Consider the following 26,462-nt stretch of genomic DNA (forward strand, 5'->3'; position numbering starts at 1 on the left):
AGAGCAATTGTTTTCTTTGTTTTGCTGAAGGAAAACTCCTTTTTTTTTATATATCTCTCGCTTTCTTTTTCTTCCAAGCATTTTTACACCCTTTGATCAATCGCCGTCGAAATTCGTAGAATACGAAACCCCAAGTTGTTTCCAAGCAGGGCAGATGCTATATTCTAACCACGGCCCATCTTGCTCCAGGATAATATGTCCAAAAACAAGCTCCAGAAGAACAAAACCGCAATATACATTTTAAGAATACCATTGTCTGCTCACCAACAGCTAATGCCGTGTATTAAACTGTATGCGTGGGGGAAAAGAGGGTGTGTTGCCTCTTAAATTCAGGAAAAAAAGGATAAAAACAACAGTCGATGCTGATTCCTATGTCGAAATCACCTGTGCTCCCAAAAGTGAAAAAATCTTTTGAAGGTAGAGAAAGAAACACCCCCCCCCCCCGCCCTCGCCTTGTCCCAGGCAAGGGGGCGTTATTGGGTTCTTTTTTCTTCAGTAACTTTTCCAGATTAAAACAGAACCGCAAAAAAGAAGTGGCGTTTTATTTTGTCAGTATAGAGGCGTCTTCTGTGGTGTAAATTAAGAAAAGTGACAATATTAAGGCTGCGGGCAAACGTCCTCTTCTCTCAGCTTTCGAATCTAGTGACGCTGTATAGAATAAACTGATTTAAAATTCAGTTGGATGCAATTTCTGATTTTAGATTTAAAAAAAATTTGTTTTTGTTTTGAATGAAAAAATAATAATTTCATCAGGTTTCCTGTCATTCTGTGAATATCCTTCTCTCCTCTCTCTCTCTGTCCTCTATTCTTTAGGTGTCGTTGAAATTTGCCGTCTCATCATATGATGCGTATGCGCCATTCTACTATGCATCTATCTTCAAGAGTTGTTTAAGTTTATGTTATGTTTCCATGCTCTGTATTTCTCCGAAATATTTATCCTCCTTGCTCTCAAGCATCCCAAGTGAGACAAGTGAGTACTAGAAGAGAGGAAAATGATTAAAACACAGGCTCTATTCGTCATAGTACAGTGAAACCCCTCATTTGTAGGCACTTCAATAGAGATTTTACTGTACTGTACTGATTTAGAAGTGCTCATAACTTATTAATCTTTTGCTGTTCTGTGGTTTTCGAATCGACTTTGACATAGAACCTCAAAGAGTTAAGGAATAATCGAAGGAAGGGAAAGTTAGTTACACTATAAATTGGTTACGCATTACATCACAGTTTCCCAAACTTTTTTTATATCGCCCCCTTCAGAGAAATTTTTTCTCTCATCGCCCCCCCCCCCAACTCAAGTGAACCCATGGGATCCTACGTTACACCTACAGCTTCTATCGCCTCCCCTCGGGCCATTTCATCGCCCACCAGGGGGTGATATTGCCCACTTTGGGAAATACTGCATTGCATGATGGGAATGATGAAAGCTCTCTCTGGTGGAGAATTCGTGAAGTTTTTTGTTATATCTCGTGCACTGAGCGAGCTTTGAACAAAATTTCAATGCATGAAGTGGCGGTCCTTATGGGCGTGCGACAGGTGCGGTCCCACTGGGCCCCGCGCTTTGGAGGGCCTCACACTCATTATAAAAGAAATGAAAAAATGCATATTTACTAATTTTTTGTAGTAAGTGAAACAATAGGTGGTTGAGCTTCCACGATGTAAATATAAGAGATAAGAGAATTAATAGCTATACGCTCCTGGCCAGTGGCTTCTCAACAGGTGACCAAAGAGAACTAGAGCCCTCAAAATCAGACAAAGAGCCCAAAATTATTGCATGCTTTAATAAATTCTGAAATTATTTCGTGAATTTAAAATTTTCATCGATTCTTAATTTGTATCAATTCTGACTTTTTATCAGTTTTCGATTTGTATCAATTCTGAGTTTTCATTAATTTTGGGATTATTTCTTTCGAGAAAATTTTTTCAAAAGATGCTGGAATTATTTTTCTCATTGTTATAATTATTTTTAATCCAAATTCTCTCATTAGTTCTCAGATTATTTTTTCTTTAAATTCTAATTTTAATCAGTTTTAGAATTATTTCTTTCATTAATTTAAAATTTTCCTCACTTCTGAATTGTGGTCAATATCGATCCGAAGTTGCCATTAATGTTTGTGTGATTTATATTCAATTATGGTCATACTTTTCTGTAGAGAATACTTTTTTCAGCATTCTTGTGTATTTTCTGTGATAATGCATAATTTTTTGTATGTCAATAGGAGGGTATCCTCTCAAAATACATAAAATCTCGGCTGAAAGGGAGGGGGTCTCAAATATTTTTGAGGCCCCAAAATTGCCAAGATGCCCTTAAACTCGGTATAATTTTCTCTACGGGCTCCACGTAAGGTAAGGGCATCCCTGTGAAGTGAGAAAATTCAGTTTCACGGGGTATGTAGAGCGATTGTAAATAACTTAACACTATTCATTATTACAGTAAAGTTCCTTATTTAGCCACCATAAATGTAAATTAATGATGTCATTAAATATTACCTATTATAAACCATTAATGTTATAATAGGTAAAGACGTGAAATATATCAATTTGTTATGATTTTCTAAAAGTTTAATCTTTTAAGGTGTAGGGGAAGCAATAGGTGCTGGGTATGTTTGCTACTATGCTCCCCCTCCCTATATAAAACACTTAATGTTTAATTACTAGATATTAGATATTAGCCATCCCTAAATTGTAATTTGGAAATAATGATATTTTTTATTTTTGCCATACTTATTCCAATGCATTTTCGATTTTAAATGACAGAGAACTTTCTTTTTGAAATGAAGTTAAATTTTCATTTTCTTATGCTTAGTGTACGTATAGTTTATTTTATAGTAATCATGTACTCATGCATAGTGTACAGTGAGAAAAAATATGTAACACTCTATTTGACTACAAAGTGTCAGAATCACCAATAAATGAATGAAACAAAATTGAGAGAACATGATAAAACATATTGACAAAAATATCATAATTTATTTCATCTCTGTCCATAGCACGGCATCAGGAAAAAAAAAAATTACAAACATGTGTTATCTCTTACAAATACAAAATTTCAAATATTATTCTAAATCTACATCATCCGAAAAAAATAAATATTAATGCACAAAAAAAACATTGCAAACGAAAAAAAAAAAGCATTCACATAACATGTACAGACATGTAATACATTAAAAAAAATGATTTTTAAATATTAGTGGCGCTGTTCAGTTGAGCTTCGAGTAATAAGTGTCAAAAAATATTAATTTATATTATATTAAAAGCTTATTACTTGAAGCATCCAAGTGGACAAGCATCATGACATGCAAAATTGACCGTACATATAGCTAGCTGCCATCGAAATGGGAGGGAATAAATACAAAAATAGATAAATAATATAACAGCACACAAAAAAAATATGATATGATCAATGACAAAAAATATAATAAATAATTTTTGACGATTGAAATTCGCATCATTAATGAAATTATAATTATAATCGTTGATTTTTCCTTATATAGAAGCTAAACGTGATCCATTTAGATCGTTAACGCAAATGTGTAACAAGTTATTTTATATAAATTTTCATCATTCGCCATTCATGTTGATGTAGATTAATTCTTGACGTGTAACATGAATTACTGGGAAAATGCTGAGGAGTAATTAAAAAAGAGTATTTAAATGCCGTTTTATGTTAAATGGTTTCAATGTACGGTTAGTTATTGGTTCAACATCAACGTTCATTTTGTTTATTCAAAATTCTCTGACATTTGAATACAATAAATTATCTTGATGCTATCGCAGTAAAAGATCCAACGCTAATTGACTGAATCAATGGATTATAATTTCTTACGAAGATGTGAGATCCTGATTCATATTCCCTTATATGAAACCGAATATTATGTTTCTCTCTGATCGTTACACCTAATCGAAAATTTAATTATATTGGAAGTTTAAAAAACACAGAAGAGTGGATGACTGCCTAATAATACTCAAAAAACGTCAACGAATAAGGCAAATGCCAGAAAATACTAAAAAATTCCCAATGCTTTTCCCACACTCTATGGGTGTCGTCTTCAGAAGATAAGAGTATCTCGCTAACCGAGTTTCCCACTTGGATTGAGTGCCAAATCTTCAATCTCGGTTGCTCAGCGGAACGTAAAGCAAGCAATACGTCTGTTCAAGTCAAACGTCATGGCAAGAAAGTTTTTTTTTTAGTTTAAAAAGATCAAAAAGTGGGTAATTTTGAATATCAGCTTAATACTAATTTACTCTCCCTCAAAGGTTATGACACAATCAAGTTCGTGGGATACACATTCATTTCTTATATCAGACCTTTCTCTTTACTGGCCAAAATAAACTTATGGATAATTATGATGATGTGGATAATGGTTTTAGAAAATTTAATACCAAAAAATAGAATTATTCATCAAAAATATGAATTTTTTGAAAACTTTTAAGTATCTTTTTTTAGTATTATTATTATCAAATCTTCTGGAGATAACAGAGATTATTAAAAGAAATACGTATATAAAATTACTATTAAATATTAAGATAAAATATTTATTAAAAAAATAAGTAATTTTTTTTACTCATAGAAAGGTGTGTAAAAGTTTTTACATCAGTTTGTAGTTTGAAAAATATTTTTAAAAATTCTATATCAAATATGTAAATATCACAATGAAAATACATCATCTTTATGAGAACAAATAAATGCCTATTTGTTTATTTCGTTGTTTGAGGAGACTGAAATAATTCGTTACGAATAATATATGATTTTCAATATAATCGTTCATTCCAATACAGTAGTAAATTTTTGGTCAGGAAAACTCACGAATTAACGACAAAAAAATTCATATAAGATCCCCCCGCCCCACAAACTTAAAAGCGTTTTAGAATAGCAACAAAAAACAAATTGCATTCACAATAAGTGCGCAAAAACAGGTATGTATAAATCCCATTTGCTAGGTGCCCGCACCTCAGAACATTAAATACAGGACAGAACGAAATGTAATGGCATGTGAGCAAAATCAGCAAAGTTCGTCAAAACCTACACCATTAACCGAAAAGACAAAACCCAGGAGGAAATAATACAATAAATAAATAAATAAATAAAACTTCACAAAAAATAAATAGTAAGACAATACACACAAGTCGAAAATAAAAACATTGTGGGCGATAAAATAAAATTCAATTGTGAAATAATGAGTGAAATATTGGCGTTATATAACTTCACAAAAAAAAAGACTGCATCCAGTGTATTCAGTGGATTTGGCCCATACAATGTTCAAAGGAACTTTAAACCCGCCAATGGATTGATGAACAAATAAATAAATGAACGCATGAATAAATAAATAATAGTATACGTGAATGGGCAATATGAAAAAAAAATATCGACATAAACCCGAAATTTTGCGTCATTTTCATCGCACATAGTGCCTTTTTTCTTCAATAATAAATCCAAGAAGACAATGTAATCATAGAAGTAAACACGATGAATAACTTAAAAACACTTCGTTTTTCCCCCTTATAACACATTGAGTACTGAACATAAACACATACACAGATACAGAAAACATTGCCTGAAAAGTAAATTTCATGCGCCAACCTCAAACAAAAAAAAAAAGGTGAAACAAAAATAATTATTATATTGTCACAGAGCCAAAGTTCTTAATTAATTCTGCTTTTGATTAGTGTAGCTCCTTCCTTGCTCGTTGATGGGCAACAAAATAAGATACCGTACAGATGTACAGAACGATCAGCAAAGCTGTTGCGGCACCGAGTACAAGCACCGATGTCCTTGAGGCACAAGTTTCCATAACCTGAACTGTTTCGTGCATCGAGAAAGTTTCTAGATAGTAATGCAAAAAACAGTAATGAGTAGATTCCGGATTATACGCACTAAAAAAAGTGGCGAAATGCCAAAATATGCGTTTAATTAAAAATTCCAAAATATGCATTAAAAAACCTGAAAAAGTTAAAACTTCCAAAATTTGCACCAAAAATGAGAAAATCTGCGTTAAAAAAGTCCATGCTTAAAAAAAAAAGTGTTTTTAAAATGCGTTATTTTTTATTTCATAGTGCATATTTATTTACAATTAAAAAAAAAAAACAAATATCCCCACATGTGTGTGTGTACCTGCATATGCAAATAACTTCTGCATATTTTTTCCATGTAGGGATGTTTAATTTCTAGTGAGTCGTAGCTGCTCGTTAATAACAAACACAAGGATTTCGTTCGACGTTATAAATTGAACAGTTTTGACGCTATCTCTAGAAATAGCGTTACAATGAAACGGTTGATATGTTTGGAAAATATTACAAAAGATCTCTATTCATTCACTTAACCCCTCCCCCCCCCCAAAAAAAAAACCACCGGATGAACCTATATGTAAATATTATGAGCAATATTCATTTGAAAAATTGTAAAAAGAGTGATCGAGTTTTAATGAACCGTCAAAAATATGCACATATATTAAAAATTCTTTCATATTATGCATTTATATGGATTAATGCCAAAAAGACGAAAATATGCAAATGCATGTGCAAATGCCAAAAAGACGAAAATATGCAAATGCATGTGCATTAATGCCAAAAAGACGAAAATATGCAAATGCATGTGCATTAATGCCAAAAAGACGAAAATATGCAAATGCATGTGCATTAATGCCAAAAAGACGAAAATATGCAAATGCATGTGCATTAATGCCAAAAAGACGAAAATATGCAAAAGCATGTGCATTAATGCCAAAAAGACGAAAATATGCAAATGCATGTGCATTAATGCCAAAAAGACGAAAATATGCAAATGCATGTGCATTAATGCCAAAAAGACGAAAATATGCAAATGCATGTGCATTAATGCCAAAAAGACGAAAATATGAAAATGCATGTGCGTTAATGCCAAAAAGACGAAAATATGCAAATGCATGTGCATTAATACCAAAAAGGCGAAAATGTGCGTGCGTATATGCATTTGCATATAATCCGTCTTCAATGTTGAAAGTCACGAGAATGATATAAAATTGATAAAATTTATTAATTATACAAAAACAACTATGAATAATTTTTTTTCAGGATCTGTATTACGCGTTTTTAATTCGCGATTTTTTGTAAAATTTTTTTCGACTGCACACATCCTAGCTTGGCTTGTTGAAATATAGACTGAATGATGTACGCAATATATCCGCTTGTGTAATACGGAATTAGTTGTTTGGATTAAATTGATGATTTTGGAGAGTTTTTTTGCCCATACGTATATTACGTATGTTCAGGTCAAATTTTCTGGTTATTGCCAGATCACTGAAGTGGCCCGAAGCACATTTATAGATCGCTGAAGTGAGCTGCGTTGCAGTTCAGGGCACTTGAGCGGCGCACATTTAAGTGACCCGTGGTGCAGGTGTAGATCACTTAACTGATTTTGTATAATTTTGCCAAGCTGATCCAAATATGATTTTGCCAACCCCCTCCCCCACTTCAAAATTCGATAATTTTATAACGGTGTTCTATGTGTCCGCCTAAAATTTGCCGCTTAGGGCACTTGCCTCCCTTGTCCCCCCCCCCCCCCCCCCCAGTTACGGCCCTGATTTGTGAGCCACGACGACACTGGCACTTAATGGACTGGACCCCGCAACACGTTTCCATATCAATAAAGTGGCCCGCACCTTCCAAAAAGATTGAGTAAAGACCGTTGGTGTAAATAATACTAAATTGTAGCAATACTGTGAATAATTTTTGCAATTCAGCCAAGCAAGTAGGCGATAGCATTTCATAACATTCTCTAGTTGTAGAATTATTGTTATTATTATTATAAGTACTGCCAAGCTTACCATTGGCACTATGCCCATTTTCATTCATGAATCTCGAAGGAGGAGCATCACCGAAATCCAAGACCAGGATTTCTCTGCTGAGGGTCATTTCCTCTTCGGTTGAATCTGATAATGCAGATGATCTTTTCTTACGACCCCATGATTCTTCTCTTCCATGACTCAAAGTACCACAAAGAGCCTAAGAAGACAAAAAAAAAAAAAAAAAATCAACAAAATCGTCAGTGAAATTTAAGTTCCATAAAGTAAAACATTATAGGATATATAAGTTCTCTTGTAATTTAACGTCGATAAATTTATCAATTTTAATGTGTCAACCAACTTCAGTCTCATAAATATATAAGTAAAATAAAACGTGGTATATTACACGTTACTTCATATAAAACATAACACCATTCGTCTTTCTCGATGAAATGGTCATAAAAATATACTGATTTTCCGATAAAATGGTGGTCAACTTACGGGTTCACATTTCCCGATGCAGTACTTCACGTTACACTGGAAAATGACGCCGTAAGATTCGGTGAATCTGAAAGCCTCGTAGGAACTTTGTAGAGCGTCTCCAATTTGCATGAATTTAGGGAAAATCAATGGATCGCTTGGACACCTACAAAACAATTTCACCAAAATATAAGAGCAAATAATTACAGTAAATCTTATATGCCATGAAAACCGATCACAATTTTAATTGGATATAGTCTCTTAGATATAGCACTTCATGCTATATCTAAGTTGACGTGTTCAGAGCATTCTGCAACTAATGGTGAGATCGATATCTAAATCTGTATGCACATGTTTTGTAAACAAGGAATTGTCAATTAAGGCAACATGAATCTTATTCTAGGAAATTCCTGAGGATGTATTCATGATAAGATTTGAGATATTCTCAGAAGACTACGAAAATTATATATATATATATACCTGGATTATATAAATATTTAAATATAATAAATATAATTAAATATATAAATATAATCCAGGTTGATCATATGAATCATATTCCAGAAAGCCCATTAGAATTCTTTGTGTAGGAAATTCTATCATAGTCCATTATCCTGCTGTTAGAGGAAATCCTTAAGAATTATATTCTAGGAGATATAAATATACATAAGTAACATTAAAATAATTCGGCTTATTCAGGGCATTCTGCCGCTGAAACCATTGGTCGGATGGAATTGAAGCTAACTATTCTACAAATAAATAAGTTGAAAATAACCGGATAGTGATTAACAGCTTCTTGCGCAGGAACTGCGAACACATTCATCCTTCCTCTGCATTAGACATACATGCATACTCAACCGCTGTTCAAACGTGATCACCCGTGAAGTTTCGCTCATTTACTACTATATACTGTCATTTCTCTTCTGTAAATTGTTCCACAATACGCCTATAAGCGCAATAAGCTACACAATTATTCCACAATACACCACAACCAAATGTATCAATGGATGTCAGTATGAAGAACGTGGAAACCAGCGAGCGGAGAACATGCAATTAGTTACTCCATTATTTGTGAATGTTGATGACAAAAGTTTTCCCTATTATACCCCGTTATCTCAAATAGGTCATGAGAAACAAGCGTGTGAAATTTAGAGTAAATTTAATGAAATTTGGTTCCCGAGAGACATTTTGAATGACAGTTTGTAGCAAAAAACAAAAAGCGGAGAAAATTAGAAATTATGATACATCCCGTAGACAGCCGTGATCTTTAATTTATAAAAATCGGAATAGAAAAACAATTAACAATCTGATTTTAATGCTATTTGTTGCAATACATGTTACGCAAATTCCGCTACTTTTTTTGCGTAAAAAAAACACAAATAGTCATTTCCATGAATTGAGCGTCCCTTATTCCATTGAATGATAATTTTTAATGTCAAAGGAAGATATTATAATGATGCATAGAAGGTAGAATTAGCATTACCCTCTATCATCGACGATTTCAAAAGTGCTCCTGCCATCCTTGGCCATGGCGAAACAACTTCGTGCAAAAATGCCGTAAGGAGCTGGAAGAAAAAAAAATTACACGTCTTAGTCTCTAGTTTCACTGAAACAAATCAAAGTGCGTACACTCAAGGTATTCACATTCAATTAAAAGACTATTTTTTTTCAAAGGAACCTACTATTTTCTGGGATGGTGATCTGGAAGGTGAGCCTATCCCCTATCCTGACAGTGCTGGCTTCTCTTCCGTCCTGACCCATGATGAGAATCTGTGGCAGTGGCGCTTCCGGTGATGCGGTAACTTGTAATGTATCGGGATCCCTAAGGGAATATCTATTATTCATTAGTACGCCAGTTACGCATAATAATTCTCATCATCATTCGTGTATGAGAAAATGCGTATCATTGAGAAAAACATCATCCAGAAATTGAACATTCGACTCTGAAGCCATGTTACATGACAACACATAAATATTTCATCGCACAAACATAACTGATGCGAAGTTTAACTGGAGTTTTAAAGAAAGAATTTTTGCAATGCTTGAAACAAACCTGACAGGGATCATGCCGAAAGAAACGTTCCTAGATGTCGTTTCGTAAACGCATCGAACGTTGTACATTTTATCGGCCTTGGTAAGAACAACGTTGTGATGTTGCAATACAACTGTATTAGTGTATATCCCAGCCTATATATACATAACAGAAATAAGTATTATTTCATAGAAATCGGAAACAGGAAGTAAATTCAGTAGATATGAGATGCGTGTTACCATTAACAAATGAAAGTTCAACCATTAACTGAGTGGGGTTGTTTTTCATCTGAATTATTAAAAACTGAATTACAAATTATCAAAATGTCGGTTAATTTCAGGTGAATAATGTGAGCGTTGATGTCTCTACTTACTAGTGACTGAGTGTTACAATCCTGTCCAATGAGAGACAAATCCAACTCGAAATTTTGGCTGTTGTGAATATGGGCGTTGCAGGTTTCACTACGACCGAGAGCATAGATCCTACCATGGAAAGGTCTCGAAGTTTCGACGAAAACCATGATTTTAGTATCCGTACATCTTATTTTGACTGGAATAGTATAGAATAATTGAGATGTATAGTTTGCACTGATAACATGCAATAAAAAGATTCTTCATGTATAAGTAGTATATATTCTTCGTGTCAAATAATTAAAAAGCTCAATTGAATAGTTTTTTTAATCAAATGATTTGATCTCTTTCAACGTAGAATTGTCTAGAATGTCTTGTCTCTATTGTGAATAGATTTAATGTTGATGTATCGGAGTTAATGTTAGTCAAGAAAGATACGGTAAGACCGAGTGACTGCATCTGCGGGTCTACCATTAAGGTATGGATATGTATAACCATTATACAGGGTGTGTAACTACCAACAAGCATCGTATTTCACTGGGGAACCGTTAATTTTATAGGCATGCTTCCAATTAGAAAAAAATATCCAAATAACAAGTAGAACGCAGATGCATCATTCATAATGCAAGGAGTTGTATAGTTATAAAAAAGTTAACTTTTTACACGGACACCATGAGATTAAAAAACCCAATGAGAAAGTTGTTCAAGTGCCAAAATTCACTGAGATATGTGAATTCAAAGAGCGGAGTGAAGTTGGGGGAAAACAGGGTAAATGTGGGTAAATATATATATAAAACTCGTTTTTCCGCATTCACTCCTAAATGACTTGTTAACGCATGATTATGATAGTCCACAACATTAGGATTGAAAAATCAGCTGCCATGTGCTTCTGGTTGATAATCATTTCTCAATTTTGAATTCGTTCAAATTCCTCCCTCTCTGGATAAGGTTGAAAATATTTTTAACCGGCCATTAAGAATCATTTCAATCAATGTCGTGCCTATTTTTTTACGCGGTAACTTTGATACACATTCTTCTCTCAATTTTTCACGTCCTTTTTTAACATTAAGTATTTGAGAATTTAACTTTTGTGACATTGGATCACATGATGCCAACATCATAAAAATACAGAGTATTGTTTTAAAGATCTGAAAATGAGAGCTGACATATGGACGGCTGGAATGGAACTTACCATCGTAGCAGATGCCAAAAGCATCACAGGCAGGGTCTGATGATTCTTCTTCCATGACTGCGGCTGTCTTTGGTGTTGTCTCTTGCACAGCTTCGGCTGATAGAACTGGCTTTTGTTCGGTGGCTTGGCCGATGCTTCCTTCGGATGGACCTGCGAGGAGACAGACCGTTGCATTATTCTTTATTTAAATCATAAATGACAGCCATTTTCAATTTCAAACCGTGAAGACTTAAATATCTGAATCCATTCAAATGGAGTAGTAGTTCTCTACACCAGCGTTCTTCAAACTTTAAACACTTGTGAACAGGTTCGCGCATCGGCATTAATAGGATAAATTATTTGCAAACCGTAGAAAAAAATGATGGGATGGGAGGAAAATTGCCACAAACCGTCTGAAGTACTACACGTTTGAGGGAAAGGGGAGGGGGGAAAGGTTCAGTTGGAACTTGTGCTGCCACCTACCAAACAAAAGCAGAACTATATTACATTACGTAATTCTTGAAGTAAAAGGGGTTGTTATTTTGAAAACCATATGCAGCCTCAAAATGAACAAAATTTGGTATATGATGACCTATATTCTTCATTTTCATGTTACATACCGGTGTAAATTTGATACGTCATAATAGCGGTTGAATGTTTGCCGCAAATTTCAGCTGTTATTATACAAATATACAAATACAACGCCACAACAGGCAAACTGCCCAACGAGGTGGCTGATTTAAGAACAACATGGATCCCCGACCCATTTTTTGCAGGCCCTACCTACTACTGCTACACCACACATGCATCCCCTCCCCCGCGGAACCCCCCAACGAATCGGTACATTCCCCCACGGAATGTGCGTGTACGTGTAGTGAAACCTGACGTGAAGTTTTTTTTGTTTCTCTGTAATGCTTGTTATGTGTAGTGCTGCCATCTGTCACCAGGTTTTCTAACTATGAGTGAAGTGTTATGATTGAATGATTTATCGTTGTAGGACTGTTGCTCTCTGTGGCGAGACTTTTTAACGGGGAGATCGGCTCGCATTTGCGCCTTGAAGTTGGGAACCACAGAAAACCAACTTCAGCCGACCACCACTGTGGGGTTCGAACTCGGATCCTCGCATCGCGAGTCCGTCACTATAACCACTCGACCACCACAGTGGTTAATAATTTGTTATATATTAGGGGACGTTCAAGTATTACATCAACAAATTTTTTGACATTTTTGACCCCTCTCCCGTCAGCAAAATTTCGTCAGCTCTGCCCCCCTAGCTCCAATCGCATATTGGTGGCATCAGACACGTTCGCGGAGGGGGACAGCATTGGGGGGTGCGTGGTCTCCCCCAGACAAAAATTCATTTTTTAATGCAAAAAATATTTTTTGTAACAAAAAATTAAAACTTCGAAAGAAAATACCTTTATATGTTATTACAATCAATTTCTGTTAATTTCAGTGCTATTTGAAGGGTAAGAACCCAAAATGTATTTTTGAGAAATTCATTACGACCCACCCTCTAAGCCATATATTGTACACCCTTGACCCGCGGACCAAATGTGGCCCGTCCCAAACCTAATTTTGTAAAAATGAACCAAGCTGCATATTTACGGATCGCTTAAGCGATCACGGAAATTGTGTCACTGCCGGACACATTTTCAGATCACCTGGATCCGCGAAACATTTACAAGTCACTAAAGTTTCTCTGTAGGGTAGGTACTTATCTCAATAGGGAAAATCTACTAGTTTAGGTGCCACTGGGCTTCATTAAGGAATTATCTACAACCCACTATGACGAACTACAGAACTCCGAATATAGCCATCTCAATGAAATAGTGATATATGGTATATATACTCTATATATATATATATATATATAGAGAGAGAGAGAGAGAGATATTCGCTATATATATATATATACATATATATAACGTAATTTTTACCCTAACTGTGATCTTTAATAGCACATATTGCATTTGTACTTTGAACGTGACGCTGGACTTATGCTTTATACATGTACAAACTTGTCTTTCTCCTTCACAACTCCTCAGAAAGGCTATTTGTAAATCGTCAGACAGCCTCATTGGGCTGGGAAACGACGAAATAAATTCTATTCTGTACTGTTAATGAAAGATGTGTTCAGATCACGTTTTGTACAAAGCATCGTGTTTAAGCGATGCGTTATATTATCGTTGATTTGGGTACACATGTAATATTATTGTTATTTTTTTCTGCAAACGAAACGCACTTCGAGGCAACGCCAATAATTTTTTCTTGAGTTTAATGATGTTTTACTAGTTCGTGAAACGTTTCACGGACTAGCAAGAAATTTCTACCGACCGGAACTTCTACCATCACTCGTATACCTTGATCCTCTGTGATGGTCTCAACTACGCAAGTTTGCGCGAATATGAAATAATACTATGTATAAGATAAAAAGGTACTTTTTGAACCCCAAAAAAAAAAAAAAAAAAAATCGCGTTGAGTGAAAGAAAATACTTTAATTACGTACCAACACCGCAAACGGTCTCCAAATAGAAGCGAGTCCTCTCTGAACCACCGTTGATAACAGCTTGGGGACTGGTATCAGTGAATTCATCGTGTCCACCAGGGAAAGTGACGTGATCCAAATGGAAAAGAACGCAAGTCGCTTTTCCAGGAAACGAATCGGGTTTGAAGAGGACCGATCTGCACAGGAAAGTCTCTTCGATTGAACATTGGTGTAAACAATCTTGCCTGCTATTGACCTGCAATCAATGACACAACACGATCATTAATATCGTTTTTACGTAAGAAAATTTCATGCGTATAATATTTTTTTTCCCTTATTAATAATCATAACACTTAAGAAAAAATAGTCAAACTCTGTTGCAACGCGACATTGAAGATTCCACGAAATTTTACCATCGTTACAACCGAGGTTGACGTTTTCATGACCTTTTTTGACGAAAGTTATTATCAGAAGCAATCAAATATCTGCATGAAACTTTCGTTTCTTTATGATTAAAGTGACCAATTTGTGATAGAGAAAAATATGGGATATTGGGATAAAAAATAATATCGCAATATTGCGATTCTCGCCAAACATATTGACGGATGTGTGTGTTGACGAAATCACCAAATATTGTCTGTGAATACCTCTTGGCGAGATAAACATTGTGTACTAAAATGTATTTCACGAGAAAAAATGAACTTTGCAAACATGTGAGATTAATATTTATGGTGATATTCATTATAACACAATTTCTAAATTATGCAAATTACTTCATTCCCGATTTTAGTAATGAAACTAGAGATAGTTTCGTTGAAAAAAATGGGACATTTAAAAAAAAAATAGTTGGGAAGGGCAAAATATGGAAATATTTCGTATAGTGGTCATAAGCAGACCAGCATACGAACATTCTGTGGATATAATCAGCTCTATCTTAGGAATTTATTGAGAAAACATCATTGAAACGGAAAAAAAAAATTGTCATTATAGCCGAAGTGGTTGATTTTCATCGACTGTGTAAGCAAGGTTCATTACATTATTCTCTATGGGAATCATCGTACAGCAGTGTTTCTCAAAGCGGGCGTCGTCAACCTTTGTCAAGGGTGTCGCGATGAAGCTTAGATATTGATTTATGTGCCTGTTTACGCTGAGAAAGGGTTCTTTTATTATTGAAAATATCTACTAAACTATTCTAGGGAGCCGCAGATGAGCCATGAATTGGGCAAGACAGTAAAGGTTAACCACAAGCTTTGAGAACCACTGACGTGCAGTATAGACAAGGCTATCATATTTCATCATACTCACCACAATCTGTTTATCCGGATAGTAATTGGACTGAACATAATTCGTTATAGCAGCTTGAGATATTCCGATTTGCAGATAGTTGTAATGTTTGGGGCCGGGACAAACCAGAGAGGCTGGAAAAGAAAACAATTGTCTGATAAACTGACCAAAATATAATCTATTAAAAATTGAGATAATTGTCTTGAACTAAAAATAAACGCAGAAAAAATCTTATAACTAACTACACACACTGAATTCAATAAGTTCACGAAAGAGGATTTTCATTACAGCTTAAGCTAATTAATAAGTAAACATATACAGGCTGTCGGAAATTGTTTATACAGCTGATATCTCTTCAACAGCAGTGTTTCTCAAAGTGTGCGTCGCGACTCCTAGGGTGTTGCCAACCTTTGTCAGGGGTGTCGCGATGAAGCTTTATGTGCCTGTTTACGCTTCGAATCTCTTCAACTTTATAAACATATTTTCAATTACAAAAAAGTTTTCAGATAGCATGAGGTATATATAGTAATATAAAAATGTATTAAATTTCTTCCCAAGGGGTGTTTTTCATAAAACAATAGATAAATTAAATTTTCTGGTAGATTTCTGTGTGCTATATATAGCTTCTAATTAGCGAAATGCAATTGCTCAGACTCTGGGAAATCATTAATGAAAAAAAATTGTATTTTTAATGCAATATTAACGAAGATATTTTACTTTGAGGTTTTTCAGTATTTATCGCGTATGATTGAGGGCGTTGTTCACAAACTGCGAAACGTAAATTTAATTCAAAGTTGTAAAACTTCTGTAAAAGTCAAATAATTGTCAAATAATGTAATGGTTACTCATTGTAAGAAAAAAAATAAAAACTCCGAGTTTTTTTATCATTCTATTTGTGCGCAGTCCCTAAAAATAGCAACTTTTGAGCCAATGAAAACCTGCCAAAGCAGTGATAAATTGCCAAAACATAGTGATTATATATTTATTTAAAAGCTCGATAAATAAGACATTTTAAAATATGAAATTTTAAACTTTTCTAAAACTTTTATAGTGTAATGAAAACTTTTTGTAATAGAAAATATGTTTCCCTTGAAGTCACCGGTTGTAGAGATATCTGATGTGTACACAATTTGCGACAGCCTGTATAAATCTGAATAAAAGAAGGGTAATTTCAAAAATCAATGCTTTACGCTAAGAATCGGGCTAGATATAGATTTTTCTCTATTTGCAAAATTTCGAGGTATTTTACATACTGTGATTGTCGATACGTTTGCATACGCTGCGGGCAAAACTTGTGGCCGAATCGGACTGGAAGAGGAGAAACCGCTCTCCGTGGCTTTTTATTAGCTTAATAATACTCGTATTATCAGTCATTAGCGTATTCCAACTTATTACCTTGCATATCATTAGCCCGCAATTCATATTACTGCATGGACGGGAAAAGAACACCCGGCTTTTGCTTCTCTGGTGGAGGTCAAGTGAATCAATGTTCTACTAATGATGTCGGGCTCGTGCAGCGGCCATTTATTCACATGTAATGAATATTAGGAACATAAATTTTGTTTACTTCCTATTTTTCACGTAGTATTTTTCATCTTTATGAAATAATGAATGTTCTAGAAATCCCTAATATTCAAATTTATTGTTTCTAATATGCAGGTCAACAAGCATAATCTCGTTTAAGCCTTCGTTAATACAGGATGGCGCGTGGGGCCGAAAGTCCAAGACACATTTTGAAAATTAATGTAAAATCATCCACTTGGTGAATGAAGTTGCGTCTGCAGTAAAATTCTTGTCGTGATCAAGAGTTTAATTTTTTAAAAATTGATACAGTAAAGTATATGATATAAAAAAAATACGACAACATTTTCGCACATAGATGGCACTGCCCCGTTTGCGGTAGTTAATATTGAAAACCTAAAAAAACTCAAGCAAGTGAGACTACAACTACTGCTTAACCGTACACGCACCTCGCAAACATTCCTATGTGCAAAATTTGTAACGAATTGGTACGAATTGGTGTGATTGCATATATGCTTGTCTCTTATGTATTTTTGTGGTTTGCTTGTTTCATGTTATACTGATATTTTTCCGACACAACCCTGCCTCTTTTGAGGTAACGGAAGTAAGTTGCTTTGCATCAGTTCGGGGTTGTGAGCGGTTCTATCTATCTATCTATACTGCTGGTGAAGCCTTTTGTCTTCCTCATCTTGAAGAGAAAATGGCTTGAATCTCCATTATATGTAAGTATCATATTGAAGCTCTCTGAGGAGAGACATTCGTGAAGTTCTGCCATCTATCTGCTGTAGTGGAACCGAAAATGGAAAACCCGAATTACCGTGTTTAAGCAAGAATTGTGTTGAGCATTTGGCTGCTCTGTGTGGAGAAATTGAGGCCACGGCAATCCATGTTAACATAAATTGAAATTATGTTCAGACGGAGCTCGAACAAAAAAAAATGTCCACATTGAAGTATGGCAGCGGTAGATTCTATTTGTCGCAGCAACTTCAACATGATACTTGCATAACATGAAATTTTAGGCATTTTCCATCTTCAGTTCAAAATATGGAAGCGAGATGACAGCACCAGTAAGAACATGAATAAAGCACAGCTCCAACAACGTGAATACAATGGCAGATCCTCCCTAATATGTAGGTCGAGTGTGTCAGTTTTTTTTGCAGCCGCTGTTTACTTTCACAGTATAGCCAGAGGCGTACGGGGGGGGGGGGGAAATAAGGAAACGATCAAACGTTTAAAATATTTTCAAATATTATTTTAAAGAAATTAAAATGCTATTTCAATCAATTTCTGTCAATTTGAATCGTTTTTTGAAGGTTGATAATTCAAAATTTCTGGAAAGAAATTCTTGTGCATCCCTAAACCTTTTGCGCTCCCTCCAAATGCCGATCCTCTGTACGCCCCTTAAGTACGCAATGCCCCTTCTACGCGTAAAATGCGTCGTTTTATTCACCAAAAAAATAAGAAAATAAATAAAATTGTCATGAAAATTTTTGCCCACCCTGTATATTTCATAAATAAACGTGAGCACTTACGTTGAAGGCAGAAATTTTCCAAGTAGTCGACACCCTGTGAATCCACAAGATGCACATTCGCTCCCGGGCTTCTGCGATCGAACTCGCTAAGGTGGCATTCGTGGGTGACGTAATTGAACTCGGCCGAGCGACACACGAATCTGACCTCGGAAAGGCAGGCGGCGAGGCAAGACTCACGATTGGACGTGAAGATGATAGCGTTGTCCAGTCCACGGAGGATCTTATTCGGTATCCACTCGAAAGACCACAGTCGATCGCAAACATGGTCTAAGAGGAGAAACAGTGTCAGTCATTACATTGAACATTCAAGAAACGGGACACACATCGCTTCACATCTCAGAGAGAGAGAGATCTGAAAGGATGAATGTATCCGAAAACTTTTTATTACATAACAAAAGCAACATGGTAAGAAGGAAAAAAAATTATCAACGTAAAAATCATGATTTGACAATCAAATCTGGATTCTGAAGATCTGTTCAATAATAGAGATTTTAGTATTTATCAAATTTACCAACGACAATTGGGTATTATGAATAATCACCATTAAAAGTGATAAATTTATCAAACACACCAAGACTATTGTTGATTATGAAATAATAACTGATTATTACGCATAATAACAATAACCGATTTATCACAATCATCATTAATAAACAAAAAAGTTTAACAAATAACGAGTCACATGTGGGTAGAAAGTCCGTGAACCCACCCTGGGACACCTAACTTTTGACAACTACCAGGACAAAATGACCCAGTGAGATTGATGAGTTTACGCTTGGCATTAACTTCGAGACTCAATGACCTGTTCAAGCTGGTTTTTTGCTCGACATACTGCAGAATATCCATTGATTAACCTGGCACGTGGTCTCAGAAAATAGCCGAGTGATGCGTGTCGCACAATCTTGACACCTCGATCTGATTTATCACAGTTTCTGTTGTCTTTTGAGTGTTAGCAACGCGTTGTTGCGCAAGCGTGGAATTTTTTAGCGTTAATTTTCATGTGTGAATCTATCTTTTTCTCCTTTCGTAGCTGAACGTGTAGCTCTCATTAGTGTGAAACGGGCTCAGCTCGTGTGTGTTTTTTCAAGCAAAAATTGTGACTTTTTAATCTTTGTATACATGAATTCTTGTCAAACGCGCCATTGATCGCGTGACATGGCTCATTTTTTTGTGTTATTTACTTATTTATTTACGGGGGGCTCTTTGGAGCGAATAATGAACATTTTCTTCTACGACCTCCGCTTTTGTTTGGCTTGTGCGCAAAGTACATCATAGACAATAGTCACAATCGTCAGGCACGCTCACTATTATTTCGATCGGAATGTTTATGGGAATTAAGGTAGAAAACTCACTCGGAATGAAATCTTTTCTGTTATATGGTTCGTCAGTTTTTTCACACACATTTGCAAACAAAATGCTTACAACGCTATGACATTAAGAAGGCATTTTTCTCTAGTGAAATCAATTTCTGTTTCAGGGTTGTAGGCCCTAACTTGTAAGACTTCAGCAAAGTGATTCATCTTTCAAGGGAATGCAATTCAGATATGCTGTATAGACAGGCATCTGACAGACCCAGGCTCTCCGAGACCGTTCATCTTTTTGGGAAAAGGCGCAAGTCATAATAAGGTGGCCATTCTGGACGGTCAGCGGCCATGTCTGTCTGTCTGTCTCTATAGACAGACTCGTTCTTGGGATCTTGTGCGACAGTGGTTCTAAACTTTCCATGTGCCCTACCCTCCTGTGGTCCTGGAATATTTTAATCAAATTCTATACATGAGAGGTCCATAGAGAGCTGATAAAAAATAATTGAAGAAATCAAACTTTTAACTGATATATGGTGCGTAAAAGGGATATGAACCAAGGCCATCTTAGTCGTTTATCTTATAGATTTTGTAATATGTCTATATTACAAAATCTATAAGATAAGAAGAAAATTATAATAAACCTTAATATAATGATAATAATAAATAATAACCATGTAAATTATTTGGAAGGTCATTTTAGTTCAAATCAAAGGCAAAAAAAAATAATGAAACAATGCTGTTCTTCAAACAATTAGCTATTGCGCAACAAATTATTTAACCTGGTACTATCAGTACCGTCAGTAGATAGTGGGTTAAAACATAAGGAATGTCTAGGTGTGAATTCTGAGGGATGTGTCGGGAAGTGCCCTAATGCTGAATCGTTCTTCAGAATGAAACAAGTATAAATTGCCCTCACCCCAGTTTTAGAAAGACAGGTCGTTTGCACCACGTTATTTTAATGGTTCACGTGGAAACAGAGGAAACATCGCATTAACCGATATTTCACTGTATCTGAATATTTTATAGGTGACTTATCAAAATAAGTCATATATTTATCAATATCGTAATAAGTAACATCAAAATACTATGATGATTATTTCTAAACTATTGAGAAATTGATTTCTCGGATAAAAAGAAAAGAAATTAGAAAGTAATATTCAAAGTCAAAGATAGATGACGCTAAAAAACGAAACTAATTTATTTCGGTACGCAAAAATACCGCAACAGAAATTGACGTGAAATGGAATATAATTCGTCCACCACAACAAAATAAAAAAAAGAAATTATTAACGGACATTTCATTGCATCAAATTTCTCTGTGAGCTCGATTCTAATAAAATTTATTAAAAATAGTTTCTTTCATTGCTAATTTTTTTACAAAATATGAGAGATAAACATATTCCTATAATATGTATCAATTCAGAAATTAATGTTTCACGTCAACAACAGAGGACGCTAAAATAAACTTTTTTTTTAGCACGCATGTCAATATATTTTGTGCGCTCTTCAAATTTCTGAACCAAATAATTTGCAATATTACTAGTTACAAGCACATAAATTTATACAGGGTGTTCTGTTAATGACAGACAAAGAAACACTGCCTCACGCTTCCACTTTGCTCTACCCATTTCAAAAACATTCGACAAGAATCGCAATCCTTTAAATTTGTTGCCTATGCCTAAATACGACCGTACATATACAAAAGGTCTATGCATTTTTTCCGCTTTAAAAGACGCATTTGCTTCACATGTCTGATGATAATTTTATAAATATCTGATAGAAAAAAATAAAGATTAAGATTTAAAAAAAATTGAAGTTAAATTAATTAATCCGTCTCACTTACCAGATTGTATGTTGAGCTTCGTCATGTAGTACGTGTCGAGTCCTCTCTTAGGAACCACATTGGGTTTTCCGGCTAAAGTGTCGTTTTGCAGAGTACACGTTGTTTCCGGTAGACCGTCGTGGAACCTGACGTTGAAGTCGAAGGCTACGGCTACGCATTCGGCATCCTCACGACACCATCGCTGGCATTCGTGCAGCGATACGTTACGTACTGTGTAGTAGGAACTTCCACCGTAGCTCAGACCGGTGCTCTTGACAAATGTCGTTCGACCTACGAAAGTACATTAAAAAATAATAAGGAAATTAATCGACAATGACATTTAATTTAATCATGGAAACATTTGAAAAATCTTTATGCTTCCTCCATATAATTTTTCCTTTGGTTAAAATACTGGGATGTATGTACATGTTATACAGAGAAAATTTTACACGCACCAAGGAGAAAGCAATTTTTTCATCAAAGTTAATTAAACCAGAAACAATGTTTTCACCGCAAATACTAGATAAAAATAAAATTCCAGTGATTAAGTAGAACTACTAAAAGTTGATTTTTATGATTGTTTCGGGAGGGGGGGGGGGGGTTCGAAACAATCAAAAATTTGGATTCTGTTCTCGGAGGATCAAAAATTTCATACTAAAATGGTCTTAGGACAAAAAATTCTGGCTCTCACGATGGATATGCCGCAGATTTTACTTTTTGTATGACCCTAACTTTTCAGTGAAGTTGAATTCATTATTTGCATTCGAATAAAAGGTGATTGCAGATTTTCCAAAGTACTGATTCGTGTGACCAGCACTTGTTAGAGATAGATCCATTTCTAGAATGTGCCGATCCGACGTACTCTTTTTAATCGTATTCACAATGATTACTTTGATCGGTCCTATTACTGTGGATGTTTGAGCACCCGCAGCTCCGACGATTTTGCAATATCTTTTGAAATGGACTTGGCTTCATTATTAGAAGCTTCCAGGTTTTTAAGTAAAATAAAATTTTTCACAACGTTCCGTCTACATCTACGGTAAACATCTAAAGTGGTGACGAACCGTCTCCAGCGATAATCGAGGCTAGACTGGAGATTGTACTCTAGGTGGTTGGTTTCATTATTCGAAACTTTCGAGCAATAGAGGCACAGTCTAGATGAGGAGGTTTCCAAATATTTCGTGTGCATCTACGGTGGCATTCTTCAGTTTCACAGGCTTTCCAGATGCAACTGAGGCAGAGCGGAGGTTTTGTTTTCAGCTGTCGCTGGTTTGGGCTTCTTCAGGTTTGTGTCGAGCTAAGAATCAATCATAGTAGGGGTTGTCTAAACCAAGGCCCAGATAACAATTTCCATCCTGGTCTAGGGCTACATAGCCCAGAAGCTTCTACTCATTTACACCGACTTCAAAAACTTGCATTTCTTCATTAGGCTTGCTATTCCCCCTTCTTTCTTTGTATGGGAATGTAATATGAAATTTCTTCGGTTCCAAGTACGAAGAAAACAAAAACTTCTTCCTTGATTTCTTTTCCCTCCCATGTTAATATCATTGTCACGTACATAAATATGTTTGAACATTTTTACTTAATATTTTCGTCTAATCACAAGTATCGTGCTTTGCCGCAATCAAACTGATCAGGAAGGACATAATCTCGGATGACAATGACAGAGCATCGGTGTCACCGTTGAAACATAAATAAAGAAATTCATTTAGTGACAGTGTAATTGAACATTTCGTGGCGGGTCTGAAGTTCACGTACAGCAAGTCAGACGCGTACATGGCGTACATATAAATAAACGGCTTCCAAGAATTAATATGCTGTCAGCTAAGAGTACCATTGCCCATGTCAAAAAACCCTTTTAACTCTCTCTTTTCTTCTTGAAACATAGAAAGAGAGATTCACACACACACACACATATATATTAGAATTCAGAGACTGCTGCTAGTGTCTTGGTCTCGGTCAATTGTCGCTGGTAGCGAGTAGTGCGTGTTCAACTATGAAATATTCCAGTGAAAATGAAATAAAAAAAAAACCCCATCTTGAATCTACTATTAGAGTGAAGAAGATAAGAATTGTAATAGTATGTATAATCCGTCTGTTTTTTTATCTTCTTTCTTCAAAAGGGGAAGACATTTTCTGATGTATGGACTGGAAAACCTTTTCCTTTCGGGTATTTTTGCGCACAAACTACGTTGGGAATTAAGTGAGCGATAAAGATTTTTTCACAACACGCACACGGAAGCCGCTGAAAAATCACGTGATTCGCTTTGCTAACAGGACTCGGATTTTCTTCTTCAATGAGGAAGAAGCTAAGTTGGTATGTCTGTTATCAGTTAAAAAGAAAAAAAATCCAGTAAAATAAATTTCTTTTGCTTAGTTATAATATCGGCTAATAATAGGTAATCAAATTAGTTTGAATGTCTAAACGGTACATATATCAATCTGTAGCCCAAGTCATAGGCGGAGATAGACTTGGAAGTCTGGGGGGGGGGGCACGGTCATTATGCACTGCCCCTCTCCGTATCTCCGCACATGGGCAAGTCCGTAGTGTCAGGGCTGAAATGTGAAAAAATAACAGATTTACAGGATAGTCATAAAATAACTTTGCCAATATACGAGCGTCTAGTGGCCGCAAAAAAATCAACAAATACGAATCAAGTTCGAGATGTAGGTGCTTTAAAGTATGCGCTTGAGAATGGAGAAGAAAAACAAAACCCTAGCTTCCTCAGTTGAAGTTAGAGCAAGAAAATTTAGAAAAACTAAGGCAACAATCACTTATATGCATTGCTAATAAATTTTTGACTACGGCCCTGCTGTAGCCATATGGTCCCTCTTAGAGCCCTGGGATACTCTGAAAATCAAGAAGTAAAACAGGAGTCATGATAGAAGCCTGACAAGACCCCAAAAAAACTGTAAAAAAAATCATATGAGAAGAAATAAAATAGGTAAAAGAAGATATGGTGAGTGGGATGATAATTTTCAAAACCCATTTCTGAGGGTCCTCTCTGGAGGGGAAGCCCAGTCAGCAATCATAAGATGGAGACCGAGTCCTGGATAAGAACCACTTTTATAAAAATATTTTACACTTTTACACTTCGAATTAACTCAGATATCAATTTAAAAAGCAGAAAAAGTCTAATTCCTGGATGTTGGAGCCCTTGTGACGACAGAGGGCACCACAAGAAGAAAATACATCGAAAGTAGACCACGGCCAAAGAAAAATAGCTAAGAAACACCATGTCAAAATATTATTTACAGTACTTCCAGGATTGGACAAATTCCAGGCGCCAGCATCATCTCTTTTATCGGCGATTATGCATAATAACCAAATGTCGTTAGTAAATTTGATAAATTTATCTACTTTATCCGGTGAATTTCATAAACATGAAAAAAATTCCGAATGAGCCTAGTATGTATGATGAATACAGCCGGACCCTGATAAAAAATTTTGCGATCGTACCCCGATACAATGATGTGATACATGTATGAATATCGTATGTATACGATGTGTGTAGCACGATGTTTTATGTTTACCAACGACGTGACGCTTGGGTATTACACATAACCACCGGCAAAAGTGATAATTTTTTTTGTACATATTAAATTTACTAACAAAGCTTTGGGTAGTAGACATAATCGCCGAAGTGATAAATTTATGAAAATTTATCAAATTTACCAAAATGCTCGGCGATTATGCACAATAACCGGACTTTATCACATTTACCGCGTAACATACGAACCATTCGGGTTTGGCAGGAGAATTGCGGAAAAGTGTGAAACTTTCACTTGTGCTCATTTTGCTGATGTCAACACTACTTCAATTCATTTTTTTAAGGCGGAAAAACTAATAATACACCATCAATGTCAAGATCAGTTATCCGAAAGGAAAAAGAAGTCATCTCATTCAATATGAATATCTCAATGATAATAATAAATAGAAATGTCATCGATGAAATATTTCTCTGACGTTTGTGGCATTCCCTTAAGGTGCGTTCGATCCATTTTGATTGCACGTAAACACGTGACGTGATTCGTCACGGAGAATGATTCATTCGTATATGGAAAAAAAGAGGAGAAATGATCTATAGAAAGAACGAATATTCCTTCGGGGCATTTCGAATCGTTGATACACATATTGCGTGTAACGTGCTTTCCGTTCCTGAAAACAACAAGAAACGCCGGGTACCACCATCATGATGTGTGACGGGATTTAATACAAACGAACCACTTTCTCCCTCGATACTTGATGATGTGATTGAATGAGAGCTTTCTTTTGTTTCGGAGAATCATACCTGTATAGATATTTCTCCATGTGCATTTTCTGTTATGAATCATTGATAAAGGAAAATTCGTGCCTCCCGGGGTCAAAAAACAGAATGTTTTGATACATGTTTCCACCTTTTCTTTCACCTTCACTTCGTGTTTCGTTCCTTATTATATTCGTGAGATGTTGATATGCACGATATAATTTTTGTACTAACATCATTTTTTTCCCCCTCTTCTTCGAACATTGCGGGTGTGGCGCCAGAAAACCGAAGCGTGATGTCGTAATCATCTTACATTATTATACATCAACGGGCAGATGCTAGTGAAGTATTACACTGTATGATATCAGAGCATTTACCATGTTTTCTAAGGCATGTTAATGAAACGTATTAACACTGGGGAGTTCGGCCTTTAATTACTACATTTTTTCCCCTCTTTTAATTTTTATTCCATTA

General features: G+C 35.6%; 1 protein-coding gene across 2 annotated transcripts in view; it reads right to left on the reverse strand.

Annotated features, from left to right (window-relative positions):
- Positions 1–2,947: 2,947 nt before the first annotated feature.
- Positions 2,948–26,462, reverse strand: part of LOC149086764 (uncharacterized) — an 88,919-nt gene continuing 65,404 nt past the window's right edge. Inside the window, exons 3-14 of one of the 2 annotated variants that reach the window (XM_089231135.1) lie at positions 21,763–22,032; positions 18,616–18,882; positions 15,584–15,696; positions 14,300–14,534; positions 11,812–11,961; positions 10,643–10,818; positions 10,291–10,424; positions 9,920–10,059; positions 9,721–9,802; positions 8,259–8,403; positions 7,800–7,977; positions 2,948–5,821 (exon numbers count right to left, since the gene is read on the reverse strand). In XM_089231135.1, coding sequence (XP_089087261.1) covers positions 5,661–5,821; positions 7,800–7,977; positions 8,259–8,403; positions 9,721–9,802; positions 9,920–10,059; positions 10,291–10,424; positions 10,643–10,818; positions 11,812–11,961; positions 14,300–14,534; positions 15,584–15,696; positions 18,616–18,882; positions 21,763–22,032 — 2,051 coding nt within the window. In that variant the 3' untranslated portion in view covers positions 2,948–5,660. Of the gene's footprint in view, positions 5,822–7,799; positions 7,978–8,258; positions 8,404–9,720; positions 9,803–9,919; positions 10,072–10,290; positions 10,425–10,642; positions 10,819–11,811; positions 11,962–14,299; positions 14,535–15,583; positions 15,697–18,615; positions 18,883–21,762; positions 22,033–26,462 lie in introns of both variants that reach the window. The other variant, XM_089231134.1, reaches the window with a different exon arrangement.

This window comes from Pholcus phalangioides, unplaced genomic scaffold (genome assembly GCF_987345545.1).
Source record: "Pholcus phalangioides strain wild (caught in Gottingen) unplaced genomic scaffold, Ppha-v1.0 ptg000004l_1, whole genome shotgun sequence".
Classification (NCBI taxonomy): domain Eukaryota; kingdom Metazoa; phylum Arthropoda; class Arachnida; order Araneae; family Pholcidae; genus Pholcus; species Pholcus phalangioides.